At 45.4% G+C, this 13166-nt stretch overlaps 1 protein-coding gene across 2 annotated transcripts; it reads left to right on the top strand.

Annotated features, from left to right (window-relative positions):
- The first annotated feature begins 727 nt into the window (after positions 1-727).
- Positions 728-13132, top strand: SCYL3 (SCY1 like pseudokinase 3). 2 transcript variants are annotated; one of them, XM_003208575.4, is made up of 13 exons: positions 728-1008; positions 1483-1668; positions 2625-2738; positions 3619-3675; positions 4097-4199; positions 4743-4854; positions 5104-5181; positions 6146-6285; positions 6938-7125; positions 7650-7821; positions 9546-9689; positions 10322-11055; positions 12426-13132. In XM_003208575.4, the coding sequence occupies exons 1-13, from the start codon at positions 844-846 to the stop codon at positions 12486-12488; spliced, it is 2256 nt and encodes a 751-aa protein (XP_003208623.1). In that variant the 5' UTR covers positions 728-843; the 3' UTR covers positions 12489-13132. The 2 variants fall into 2 exon arrangements, with proteins under 2 accessions (XP_003208623.1, XP_010714038.1); XM_010715736.3 differs by lacking the exon at positions 3619-3675.
- The last annotated feature ends 34 nt before the right edge of the window (positions 13133-13166 follow it).

Here is a 13166-nt window from a genome sequence, read left to right as displayed (position 1 = left end):
GTCTTTGCGCGGTGCGGTTGTGTGGCTGGGAGCTCGTGTCAGCCTCAGAAGCGCTCCCCGTCGGTGTCAGGAGCACCAGCTTCGTGCTGCCGCAGCTCCGGCCGCCGCCGTGGATAAACAAACGGCCGCAGCTGTGCCGGGAGGAGCGGGGTTACGGGCTGAGCGAACAACCCCGCAGCCGGGCGCTGTTCCGTGCTCTCGGCGCTGTGTGAGCCCTGCCTGGGCCGGGCAGGTCACACGGAAGGCCTTCCCGCACGTCCAGACTGTGCTCTTTCCAACCTCTGTGATTCTGTGGCCATGCACTCGCTTGGTGCCGTGCTGCACGTTGAGCCCTGTTACATCAGTTAGAAGCTGAATTCCGTTCAGGTTCCCATAGCAAATGTGTCCCTGCGGTTCCTTCCTCCCAGCACGGAGCCCGGTGGGAGCTGTGCCGGCTGCAGAGCTGTGGCTGGCAGGTGAGATGGGGAGGTGAGACGTGAGCAGGCTGGCAGGTGAGACGTGGAGGTGCAGTCTCCTCCATAGAGAGCACTCTTGAAAGAGTCCCATTTTGCTTCTTGCTAGTGCTCCTACTGCCTAGCGGGCTGTGCAGTTGGGATAGTTTATATTTAATACAGATATTAGATCGTAACGCATTGAGTCTAGGACGCTCTTTTTGTTGGTGGTGTAGATAACCAACTGATAGGATGAGGTTCTTCATGGCTGTCTCGTGCTTTGCAGAAAATGCTCTGAAATTGAACAGGATAGTGCCTGCCTCAACTCAATCTGCCTGAAAAACTCTTCCTCCGCCCAAAGGCCCGTTTGTCACCAAGAGGGAACCTCGCTAGCAGCCCAACTCGGCGAGTGATGGGCTCGGAGAACAGTGCTTTAAAGAGCTACACGCTGGAGGAGCCGCCGTTCGTGCTGCCAACTGGACACACCATTTATCCAGCTGTGCTGCAAGATGGCAGACTTGCTTCTGTCTTTGTGTACAAGCAGGAGAACGAGGACATGGTTAATAAAGCTGCTAAGGTACTGTAGTGGGCGTGCTGGGAAAGACTTGTCAGAGCTGTGCCTCCTTCTTCTTGGAGAGGTGGGAAGTGGTTAATGAGGGCCAAAGCCTTGGGGGCGAGGGAAGGAATTATCAGGGTTATCCCTGGCCATGTGGTAGGGAAGAAGGGGGTCAGCAGCCGCAAAGCTCTTTGTGCACTGCGCGGTGCTGACGAGCGGTATTCAGATAACAACACCTGCAGGCATTCTCAGAGTGCTGATCGCTTCCTGCAAATCCAAAAATCAGAGAGTCTTTCTTAGTCAGACTCCAAGTATTGTATTTATTCTTCTGTGTAAGGGTCCAGGTGTGCTATCAAGCACTTTGCAATGAGCCAGTGTGCTGAGTGCTCGGTGAGCAGTAGGGTTGGCTGTCTAGATTCACGTAGGAAATGTGGCTAAGCTCTGCAGCCAACAGATGACTGGATGAGATGTAATAGATGTTTTTGTTTCTGGAAGCACCTGAAAACCTTGCGCCATCCATGCCTTCTGCGCTTCCTCTCTTGCACTGTGGAAGCTAATGGGATCCATCTGGTTACTGAACGTGTGAAGCCTTTGGAGACGGTCCTGGAGACACTTTCTTCTGCAGAGATCTGCGCAGGGATCTACGACGTGCTGCTGGCACTCACTTTCCTCCATGACAGGGTAGGTACCAGCAGCACCAGGCTTTGGTGGGAGCGAGGAGAAGTGTGGCAGGGGAGTGCTGTAGCTGGGCTTGCCAGGACGACTCTCATTCCTAACTCCTTGCAAACACACTCACCCGCTGTAGTAGAAATGTTAAGTCACAGCCTGAAGCAGTGATTGAGCACCTGGTAGGAAGGCAGGGCCAACCCAGGGGAGCTCAGGTGTGTGCAATGAACCTGAGTGACCAGAAGATCTGGAGCCAGGATCCACCCCTTCCCAGATCTCATTTAAGGGTTGGTGGGGGGCAGGGGTATCTCACTGGAGATCCTTGCCTAACTGAGGCCTTCCAAAGGTAAGCAGATTCTTTTCTTTGTTTCTGCATCCATGGCTGCTGCACTTGAGCTCTTCCTCACTTGCTGTAGCCTGGGACACTGTTACCCTGCTGTCACTGTTGTGTTTTCCCTCACATTATAGCATTACACCTGAATTTCACAGTTCTTTTAGGCTGCTAAAATTGTTGACTGCTTTTTAGAAGAAAGGGTAATTGAAAATAAGATGGCTTTAGGAAGTAAGGTTTGTAAATGGCGAGCTGCTTGCAGTGCTTCACACGTATGGAGGGGGATTGCTCAGCCATTGTATTTATTTACAGCTGTTGTCACGTGTCAGAGGTTGGTGTCACTGCTCCCTGATCTGGTACGGTGTGTGTCCAGGACTGAATGTAAATTCCAGCTCAGACTGGAGCTTTTGAGCTTCTTCATAGCTGGAGGTTTTCTTTGGATTTACAGTTGCACTGTAGGGCTGTCACAGTTGGAGCTTTGTGTGCTCTAAAAACCCAGCACTTCAGTGTGATATTTGCTGGTCACCTACGAAATCCCAAAGTGCATGTAGAATTGTGTGCTTTTTGGTAGCTTTTCTTTGGTTCCTCATTAACTCTGATTAAGATTTTGCATCTTTTGTCATTCTTCGTTATGTTTTAGGGAAACCTCACTCATAACAATGTCTGTTTATCGTCTGTGTTTGTAAGCGAGGACGGGCACTGGAAACTGGGAGGAATGGAAACAGTCTGTAACTTTAATGAAGCCACCCCAGAGGTAAGAGTCGAGCAGAGCACACCTCTCCAGTGCCTGAGAGGGGGCTTCTGGCCTGCCAGCACTGGGAAGGCTCACATCCAGCTCCCAGCTGAATTGTTGCTCTAGGAGCACTACAGCTATTTGTGTCATCTAGATAAACTGAGACTAATTCCCACTAGCCCAAAATCAGCTACTTTTCTAAGGGAGACAGCTGGCTGGAGAGTAGGTGAGGACTGGAGAGAGGGAGAACTCTTGTTCCTTTGGGCTGACAAAAAAAAAAAAGCATGGAGCAGGAAGATCCAAGCTGAAATAAATCAATAAGAAGAATAATTGAAATGACTTCAGCTTTTGCTGTTGGCATCTTTATTGCTTTTACTGGTCTTGGCAGAAAGATTCTTGGTTTGACTTCTGCTGCATGCTGCGCAGTCATTGCTGCAGCCTGGCGCTGTGCAGTTGTGCATGTTGCCTTTTCTCCCAGAGTGTCCATGAATCCTTCACAAACTGTGCAATGTCCCTCATGTATCACCTTTCAGAAGGGATCAGACAGACAGCCGGTGTGTGTGGTGGTGCACAGCAATGCAAAGAGCCCAGCAGTGAAATCTGACTGGTAAAGGTCATGAAATCCAACCCCTGCCCAGATGGATCGTGGATGATGGTATCTAAGACATAAAGGGATCAGTTGGCTGTGGTGCCTTGAAGTTGCTTTCTGTCAGCTTGGTGCTTCACACCTGGTGCATTTTTAGCATTTCCTGTCTGTGCAGAGCACAGCACAGCCTGCCCTGGCTGCCAGCTGAAGGAGCAAGGGCACGCGTTAGTCCTAGCCTGTGGGGAGAGCTCACTCCTGCTGCTTGGCCCAGATGGGTCCTGGAGGCAGCTCACGTCTCCCCTCTTCCCTTTCCAGTTCCTCTGTCATGTCAAATCAGTGCGAGACCAGTCGTGCATCCCATGTGAGGAGATGGTGAGTGGCCTGCCTTCATGGAGGAACTTGTTGCTGAGGCAAATGACAGTACCGTATTCAGAAAACATAGTTTTCATTCAGACACTTTGTTTCCTTATGCCTGAATGGGAGGAGGTGGCTGCTGGATAATATCTGAGGTTTATTTTCCTATCCCTGCTTATGCTGAAAGTTGTTGACTTATAATTGCAGCATGCATTCAGGGGGGAATTGTTACACCGTGATGCCATTCCTCCTTTGAGTTTTAAATTCCTTGGTGGAGGTTTTTTTTGCAAAATGCTCTGCTTATTGGGTACCTGGTGGAGCTTTGGAGCTATAAAAAGAATTGGAGAGCTTTTGTTGGGGGGAACGGAGGTTTCTGGTGAGTGTTTTGTGAACTCCTGCTTTGCTGATCTTGGTTTTTGGTTTTGTCTTTTGTTTTCAGTCTGTAGATTTCAAAATTCTGCCCAGCAGCTGTGGGCATGCAAGGGATGCCTACGCCTTTGGAGCCATGGTTGAAAATCTCCTGACAGCCCTAAATGATCAGGGTGAGCAATGACGTGTTTATTTGCAACATATGGACCTGTACAGTTTATCCCTTGTGTGTGTATCGACTGATGCAACTCGTGCTGCAGGTTTAGTGGCCGTCACTGATCTTGGTGTTTGCTAGGTTAAAATCCAAACCTCAGCATCTCCTTTATTCCCATTTTCCCTTGTTTGAATGTGGTCAGACAACATAAGTGCTTCCAAATCTGTTCTATAGCAGTCAGAGATTTGCACAGCTCTGCTCCCACCAGAAACTTCACTGAGTGTTTAGGAACATGAATACATGGCACATGGGTGCTGTGTTCCTCAGCTGAGCAGGGGCAGGAAGCTTCTCGGAGGACAGTAACACTCCTTGGTGCCCTGATAGACCAGCAGCATAGGGAGAAAGATGGAGATGCTATTCTCTCTTCCTTTGGGAGCAAATATGAGTCATTTTGCTATCAAACAGATTCTAAAAGTAAGTTTTCAGGAGAGGTGGAAGAGTCCTGAGCATAGCTTATCGTGTGGTGAGAGAGAAATCTAATTGTAGGTGCTCTGGCTTTCAGTTTCAGCAGATATTCTCTCCAGCTTTCAGCAAACCCTGCACTGTACGCTGCTGAATCCAGATCCAAAGTGTCGTCCTCCACTGTCCAGCTTACTGTCTCATGAATTCTTCAGGTAAGGAAAGAAAAATCTTGCCTCTTGGTACTGCTTGTTCCTATGTTCCAAGTTGCAAGTTCAGTTAGTGAAGGCGTGTTACTTAGCTGATGGGACTTGATCCCTACCTCTTACAGGGCTCTTTGTTGAAGAGTGTTCTTAAATTAAGAAAGCATTATCACCTTCCAGCTGAGGTGCTGAGTTAGCACTGGTGACAGTAGTGACAATCTACTTTTTTGTTGTTGTTGTTTGTTTGTTTTTTTTGCTTAGGAATGATTTTCTGGAAGTTGTGAACTTTCTGAAGACTTTAACACTAAAATCTGAGGAGGAGAAAACTGAATTTTTCAAGTAGGTGAAGGAACTGCAATCTGGAAGCTTATTTCAGAAATGCTTCTGTCATACGGGCATCAGGCAGAGCTGGGAAGACTAGTTGCCAGGGAAGTGGTTCCTCGGGTGTCAGACTTTGATTGCTTTGGCAGAATATTGTTTGCTCTGTAATGTTGTTTGAATTTCCTTCACTCCCTTTAGCAGCACTACCCCATCTCCCACTGCGCAGTGGCAATCATTTGGAAATGCATTCATCTGCTGTAGTGCCATTAGGGGAGGGAGCGTGGTGTAACGATCTTGTCTGCTCAAGGTGGTGATCAGCCTGTCCTCTGGCTCCTTGCTGAGCTGCTCCAGGGTCCTGCTGCTTTACACAAAGGCTATCTGCCCAGTTTTACAGTCTAACATGTCAGAAAACTTGTTTCAATGTAGTGGAAGAAAAGAATTTTTCTCTCAACTAATTATTAGAAGTAGCTTTAGTTTGAGTGTGACTTTGTTTAAAAAGTGAAATGTAGCACCGGACACGTTGAAGGCTGAAGCTTTCTTTCATTTAGGCAGATCTTGGTAAAATGATAATGAGAATTTTGGATAAGACTTATTGAGTGAATTAATTTTATGGTCCCAGCCTTGTGTGGGCAAAGCTATTGTCTGTAATGGAGGTCCAGGCTGCTGAAGTGCAGTGTCTGCAGGAAATCCTATTGTCATATTCTCCAGATTTCTTTTCTCTAAGAGAAGCTTCCACTTAGTCATGGCATTACCTGGCTTGAGAAGGGGAGAAGCTGAATTTTTCTTTCATGCTCTGCTGGCTGCCTCTAAAATGCATTAGCTGGATGTGATTTCAATATGGGATTTCCTTTTTTACAAGGGAAACTTTCCTTATGTAGAAGCTAAGGCAGGCCCCAAAAAGAGGGGAAGGCAGTACAATGAGAAATGGTCGTAAATGCACGAGAGGCCACTTTGATACTAATTGCTCTATCCTGGAACACAGGTTCCTGCTGGACAGAGTGGCTGGCTTGTCAGAGGAGCTGATAGCATCACGGCTGGTGCCTCTTTTACTCAATCAGCTTGTGTTTGCAGAACCTGTAGCTGTCAGGAGTTTTCTTCCTCATCTGCTGGGACCAAAGAAAGGTGACCTTTAAATACTTCCTTCAAAATTATTACTGACAGTTTTGGAATTAATTCAGTGGTCATTCCATTGAATCATGAAGTAGTGTTGTTTGTTTAACCAGAACAAATTCTCTAATGTACAGAACTGGAGAGGAGAGTAATGTGAGCTTCCCCATTTGAAGTGCTTTTCCATTGTTTTGCTGATGCTGGGTGAGAATTACAAATTGCCCAGCCTTTTTCCCGTGTTTAAGTGTCACCCCACCTGCCCAGTGAGCCATTGAGAGCCTGGGCTGTACACCCCTGCACTGATTCTCTTCTGTCATCTCTAAGGGGGATGTTCAGTGTGTCTTGCTGGATCTTCAGCAACCTCTGGCCATGCTGCTTGCTTCCCCTCTCTTAGTTTTACCTAAATAACTATTGGTATTTCAGGCAAGCAATACCTCTTATGACTGCTGCTAAGCTTTCAGAGCCATTGCTATCAGGCAAAAGATGCTAGCTGTCTCTCCTCCCTCCATTTTTGGTGTCCCAAGCCAGTTGTGTTGGCAGCTGACAAAGACTCAGACTTGGCATTGGGGTGATGCTGTAGATTTCAGCTGTAACAGTCTCTCACTGAATAGCTTTTGGAAGAGCTGCCTGTGGTTTTCAATGCAATCTTTTCCCATCTCTTCCCTAGAGCAAACTGGAGAAAGCCAGACCAGCTGCCTCCTGTCGCCAGCCTTGTTCCAGACTCACGTAATTCCTGTGCTGCTGAAGCTCTTTGAGGTTCATGAAGAACACGTGCGGATGGTGTTGCTGTCTCACATTCATGCCTATGCAGAACTGTTCTCTCGGGAAGAGTTGAAAAACATCATATTGCCACAGGTTAAGGATGGGAAAGCAATACGTGGTGTATATCTGAGTATATGGGATTTCTGCTGCTGTATTGGTTCTTAGCTCAAAACTAAGTTCTTGCAGCACTGGCAGCAAACAGTTTCCAGCCTACTTTTACACAAGCCCTAGGTGTGACACCCCGCCATGATCTGGAGTGCTGTTTCTGTTAAACCTCATGCCTCTGACACATCCACTGCTTGTGCTGATTGGTACCTGTCAGCTTGGACTGCAGCCTCACAACAAGAGATGGCATTTCTGTTTCACAGAACACACTACAGCTGTCAGTAGGGAGTGATCAGTCTGAGCTCTCCAAATGCTATGACTGTGTACTCTTTAGCTTCCACACAAAGTGGAAGGCTGGTATTCGGCATAAAATAATGTCCAAAATCCACTAAGAGCTTCAGGAGATCTTAAAATTGAAAAGTGCTGCAAATTTAACATGTATAGAGGGGAGTAAAAAAAGTGGGAAAACAGGATTTTCTGTTCTTGATAATGTTGTCCCATTCTTGCTGTAGGTATTGCTGGGCCTTCGAGACACTAGTGACTCTATTGTGGCAATAACACTACACAGCTTAGCAGTTCTTGTCTCCCTGCTTGGACCTGAAGTGGTTGTAGGTGGTGAAAGAACAAAGATTTTCAAAAGCTCTGCACCAAGTTTCATGAAAACTGCTGATCTCTCCCCAGAAGGTGAGTGAGTGATGTGATTTGAGTGCTGATCTCTCCCCAGAAAGTGAGTGACTGATGTGATTTGAGTGCTCTTGGGATTCATGTTGTATTGTCCCTGCAACATGGGTAGAATTTCTTGGTTGAATAATCTTTTTCTGTTAGGTTAATTAAAGGAAACCTAATTTGCCCCTAAACTGCAAGGAAAGATGTGCAAAGGAAATTATGTTAAAGTGCAGTTGTCTTTAGTGGAACAGCTGTAGTGTCCTCCTGTGAGATTTACATGCTTGCATCCAAGTAGTTGTTCAATATTTTCTCTCCTTCATGGTTTTTAAAAGTAGTATATTTCATCCTCTTCCCCCCAATTTCTGTTTGTAGATTGGAAAAGAAATACAAACTTCCCTATTTTCTCAGCTCTCTGGAGGCTTTTCACCTAATCTAAATGAAGAAAGTAGTCCCTGCACCTGCTAGATAACTTGGAACCAAGTGTACTAAGGGAAAACTTCTTCTGCATGTTGAAATAATACCTGTAGCTGGAGGGAAGAATCATTTGCTCTATTTTAGACATAAAGCATAGGTACCTATGTGAAATGCATGATAGAGATGAATTTTTTTTTTCAGAGTAAATGTTCTTGTCCTGCTTGTGTGTACTGATAACTACCGCGCCTCATTAAAATCTGTGGATGATTCATTGCAGTGTTTCTTTATGTTATTGTAGTAGACTGTAGTAAATAAAAACCTTCATCTTGTATGCTAAGAAGAGATGTATTTTTCAGAATATATTTAAAATTGGACCTGATTTAACTGTTGATGGAGGGGATGGGGGGTGGGGGTATTGAAAATCAACCCGTCGTCCTCAACAGTGAATGACAATATACAAAAAGGAGTACTAAATGCTGAATAGATGACACTTAATGAATGTTTGTCTATGCTCCTGAAAGGATGTACCCTTTATGGAGGGCTCATTTTGTGTATCAGTTGCAGTCCTTTCCAGTGCTGTGAGTTGGCTGGCATCACACAGCATCAGGTGGAGACAGCAGTGACCCAAGCCCTTCTATTCTATCTTTGAAGGGAAGGAGTAGGGACTTAAACAGCTGAAGCCAGTGTTAGTGCATCAGTGACAGTATGTTACAACTCCCCCAGTGATCTGGAACCAGATGCTTGCTATACTGTTCCCACTGGCCCAGGGAAACAAGCCTGCCTCATGCAGCTTCAGGGTGCAGCCTTTAGCATTGCCTCCATCATACCTCACCTTGGGTGCATCATACAAGTGAGGCTGTCAAACAGCCTTTGGGATAAAGCCTCTTGTTCCTGCTCTACTCGTGCCCAGGCATACAAGAGTTTGTGCAGTGGCATTATGCTTTGAATTGTGACTGTCACTGCTGTGCTTTTGTGTGAGGCAGATCTGGAGAGTGGTGTTGCTATGCATCCAACTGGATCCAGCCATGTGGCAGACAGCATTTTCTGAGTGTCTAATTCAGATCATGTTGTTTGTTCACTGTGTGTATCTTGAAAGAACAGAGCAGCAAAAACTGACCCATTTACAGTTGCCTGAACTTTGTACTGGCAAGAGCTGCAGGAAGAGTAGTATTGTTATGTATAGATCAAGAGGTGCAGTTTTTGCATTGCAGTGCCAGTCATGGTATTGCTCATCTCTGTAGTAAATAAAACTCCAATGCTGTGGACAGTTTCAACTGAGATTGCCAACACGCCTCTTGGACTTAATGGCCTTTCTTCTATCCCTGCAGACTCACCAACTCATGCTGTAAGCAATCAGAGACACCAAACCTCTTGGCCTTTGAAGAACAATTCTAGCGTGCTCCCTATTTCTGGAAACACAGTTGTCAAAAAGCATTCTGTGCAACAAGACAATCCACTGGCTTTAAAGACAGGTACAACTTTGACCTATCTCTTCCTTTTTAGAAACCAAGTGTCCTACAAATGAGAAGTTGTTTGAGAAATGTAAATTTTGCCCATGTGTTGTCTGAAAAAGATTCAGAGATCTAAGGAAGGTAATAGTGAAGGAAAGAGTATGTGACCCTTGACTTTCTAGGGAATAGTTATTTGGGAATCTGATATTTAAATGCATTGATGCTTGGCCTGCTTTGGATTTCTGTGTTTCCGTACCACAGGATCTCTGCTGGGCTTTTTCAGCTCTCCACAACGTGGCAGATACCCTCCTGTAGACTGTGGCCTCTGTGATTATTTGTAGGTCAGCTCATTCTCTGACCTCAGAAGCTGTCTCTGTTTGCTTTCATGGCTTTTTTTCAGTCCTTTAATGGCCTTTTCTCAATCACTTCATGATGTCTGCTAGCTGCCAGTTTTTAATGCCCCCCACTTTGCAAACAGGAAGATGGCTGTGCTTTCTAATTTGAGAAGAGCTCAGTACTGAAACATTGCCATTACTTTCTGAACTGGCAAATGCTTTATGTCCTAGCTAATGCTACTTGCCATCTGTTGATGTTAACTTGGTCACCACACTTGCCTTTCTGAAATGAATATGTAACACCTTTATCCTCCACAGGTGAGCAAACCACTCAGCTCCCCCTGAATGGAGTTCCTGGGAGCATTAATGTGCTTGGGAGCAGCAGGAGCTCTTTAACTACCTTCGAAAAACCAGCAGAGGAGTGGCCGGACTGGAGTGAGCCAGAAGAGACAGATACTGAGAAAACTGTGAACATCCAAATTCAGCCCCCAAACCCACAGGGCAGCACAGGACCTTATTTTGTTGAACGTGATGTAGATGAGAAGCCTTGGGATGACTTTGAGCCCAGCAGCCTTCATACTGACCTGACCTCAGGAAACTGCCTCACTGTGACACAAGCTGATGCAGCTGAAATGCAAAGGACTCTACCAGGTACCCATCAACAGAGCAAAGAGTTAGAAAGCCTCAAAGCGAGTCCCTCAACGAAGTCCTCCCCTGGGAACAGCTGGAACAGTGACAAATGGAACCATCAAGGACAACTAGGAAAAACTGTGCCGCCCAAACAGACCTTAGAGGAAAGATTGAAGTCTTCATTGGAGTCTGGCCTAGGAGAAGAATTCACCATCAAAGTGAAGAGGAAGCCAGTGCAAGACCCTGAGCTGGACTGGTTTGCTGACATGATACCAGACATTAAACCTTCTTCAGCAGTCTTGATTTTACCTGAAGCAAGGACAGAAGCAGTTCCCAGTCACCCTGGTGCAGAATCCAGCAGAGAAGGTGCCTCCCAGAATGCACTGTTTTCATCCAAATTTGCAGCAGTTGATGTTATTGAGGTAAGAATTCATAGACAGAGGGATTTAAACGAATGCACATTTGAGAGGATTCTAAAGCACATACATTGTATAAGATAGTGTTGTGGCAACAGCAGGCTCCATGTATCATATAGCTGATAGCCTGAGGAAGTATCAGCAACGCAGGCTGTACAGTTGTGAATACAAGATACTGAGTTCTGGAGGATGCCTCTTATCAGGCACTAGGTAATTCCGTGGGCTGCTACAGCAGCAAGGCAGCGATGTTAAGGAACAGCAAGGAAATAGAATTCCTTAATCAGTGACTTTAGGAGTATACAACTCCTGATCTTAATTTGTGCTGCTGTATCCTGCATGCTAGGACCCTACATGGCTTTAGGGTGACTCTTTTGTCAGACAGGGGAAGTGAAATAAGGCTGCATACTGTCTGCACTGAGAGAAAGGGGCTTCTAAGCACAGAGGATATCCAAGACACTGTTGCTGGTGGCTATTTATAACGCTAGTAGGTTTTTCCTGAAGAAAGAGAAGAAATAATACCTGAAATAATACAGAGAAAAGCTTTTTGAAGCCTTGTTTTCAGGAAAGATTAGGTGAGGCATTTCTCCCATTCATCGACCCATGGGGCAGTTTTATAAGCTGCCTTTCAGGGTAAGCAGATAAATCCATCTTGTCCCAGCTCTAGGGCTCCACAGACTGCTTCTGTTCACTGGGGGGAGGTAGCACTTCCACCTGAACACGTACCTCCATTAGGGAATAGATTTTGACTTCAAGTTGTTTTGCTGATTTAGCCCCAGGAGAGTTAGCACAGTGGTAGCATGAGGAGAAGAGCTTTACGTCTAAACTGAGGTTGTTTACAACATTTGAAAATGAGAGACTTGATTTTTTTTTTTTTTTAGATGCACTGTAATGATATCTACCTCATTTTATGGGATCCACTTATTGTAGTGCAGACAATACTCTTGGAGTAGCTGAGAGTGAGATCAAAGTCAGAGTGCTAAAATACAGCAGAACAACAGCTGTTTCCTAGGAGGAAGGGAAAGAATCTATTTTATAGCATTCTGTTCTTAACGAAAAGTGGTTTTGATAGAAACAAAGCTTGATTTAAATTTAGGAGGAAACCATAAGAAACTCCTTGTATTTAAAATGTTTCCTTTTACAGTTAGATGAAAAACTGTAAATTCCAGTGCTTTGTTTTTGTTTTTATGAGGGCTTTCTGTATAAAGCCCAGGTGCTTGAAGGGGCAAGGAAGAGGGTGCCTTTCTCTTTAAGCACTGTGAAAAATGTCCTGCTCTGCCATCACAAGTTGGCCTGGTTACTGCCTGTCTTCTGTAGCTGCATTAAGAACAGAAGTGCAGTGTGTGTGCCTTAATGTTGATAATTTTACATGATTCTAGGCTGAAGCTGCAGGCTGGGGTGAAGAAGAAGAGTTGAACTGGGAAGATGATGCTAACTGGTAATGGGACTGAAAGAGACAAAGGCAATTTATGCTGTGTTGGAGTCTGTAAGAGAAGTTGCTGCTTCTACAATATAATGGATAAGTACCTCAGCACTGCTTTTGTGAAAAGGCAGGCACTTGCTGCAGCAGCCAGCAAAATCCCACGGGGCCCAATCCCTTCTCATGGATGCTCCTTTCCAATCTGTGCCAAAAAATGCAGGGGGGTGAGGCCTGCACTCGAGTAATAGGCCCAGCTGTGGTGTGTGCCACTGCTACTGGAGAGAGGAACAGCAGGATGGGTGCGTTGGTGCTGACATGCTGATGGAGGCTGAGTGGTGGTGCAAGCAAAACTCATCTCTGCTCTGAAAAACTGATGACAATAAATGAAAATTACTCTGAGTTACCTGTTTATTGGGCTTGTTATTTTTGTTGCTTTTTTTTTCCTGGCAAGAAAGCCCTTAGAAATTGATCCTTGTAACATTTTAGCTGTAAGATGATTTTAAAATTAATCTGTACAATATATTTATTTCTGTTTATAAAACTCTTTCCATGAATTGCATAAAAGGTGCTAGGAAATGCACGGTGAAGGACTGTTCAACTCAAACCATTTAAGCGCCACATTCATTCTGCTCTTAACTGTGATGAATAAAGATTATTTTTAAAAGATGACCCTAGTCTGGAGTGGAACCAACAGTGTTCA

Source organism: Meleagris gallopavo, chromosome 10 (genome assembly GCF_000146605.3).
Source record: "Meleagris gallopavo isolate NT-WF06-2002-E0010 breed Aviagen turkey brand Nicholas breeding stock chromosome 10, Turkey_5.1, whole genome shotgun sequence".
Taxonomy (NCBI): Eukaryota; Metazoa; Chordata; class Aves; order Galliformes; family Phasianidae; genus Meleagris; species Meleagris gallopavo.
Note: the sequence above shows the minus strand (reverse complement) of the source record. Positions and strands in the feature narration are given on the sequence as shown.

Bases quoted from the DNA above. Each gene is read 5' to 3' on its own strand.
- SCYL3 (XM_003208575.4), top strand. From the start codon at position 844: ATGGGCTCGGAGAACAGTGCTTTAAAGAGCTACACGCTGGAGGAGCCG. The intron at 4,855-5,103 runs GTAAGGAAAGAA...TTTTTTGCTTAG, and splicing joins CTGTCTCATGAATTCTTCAG to GAATGATTTTCTGGAAGTTG. The intron at 7,822-9,545 runs GTGAGTGAGTGA...CTATCCCTGCAG, and splicing joins TGCTGATCTCTCCCCAGAAG to ACTCACCAACTCATGCTGTA.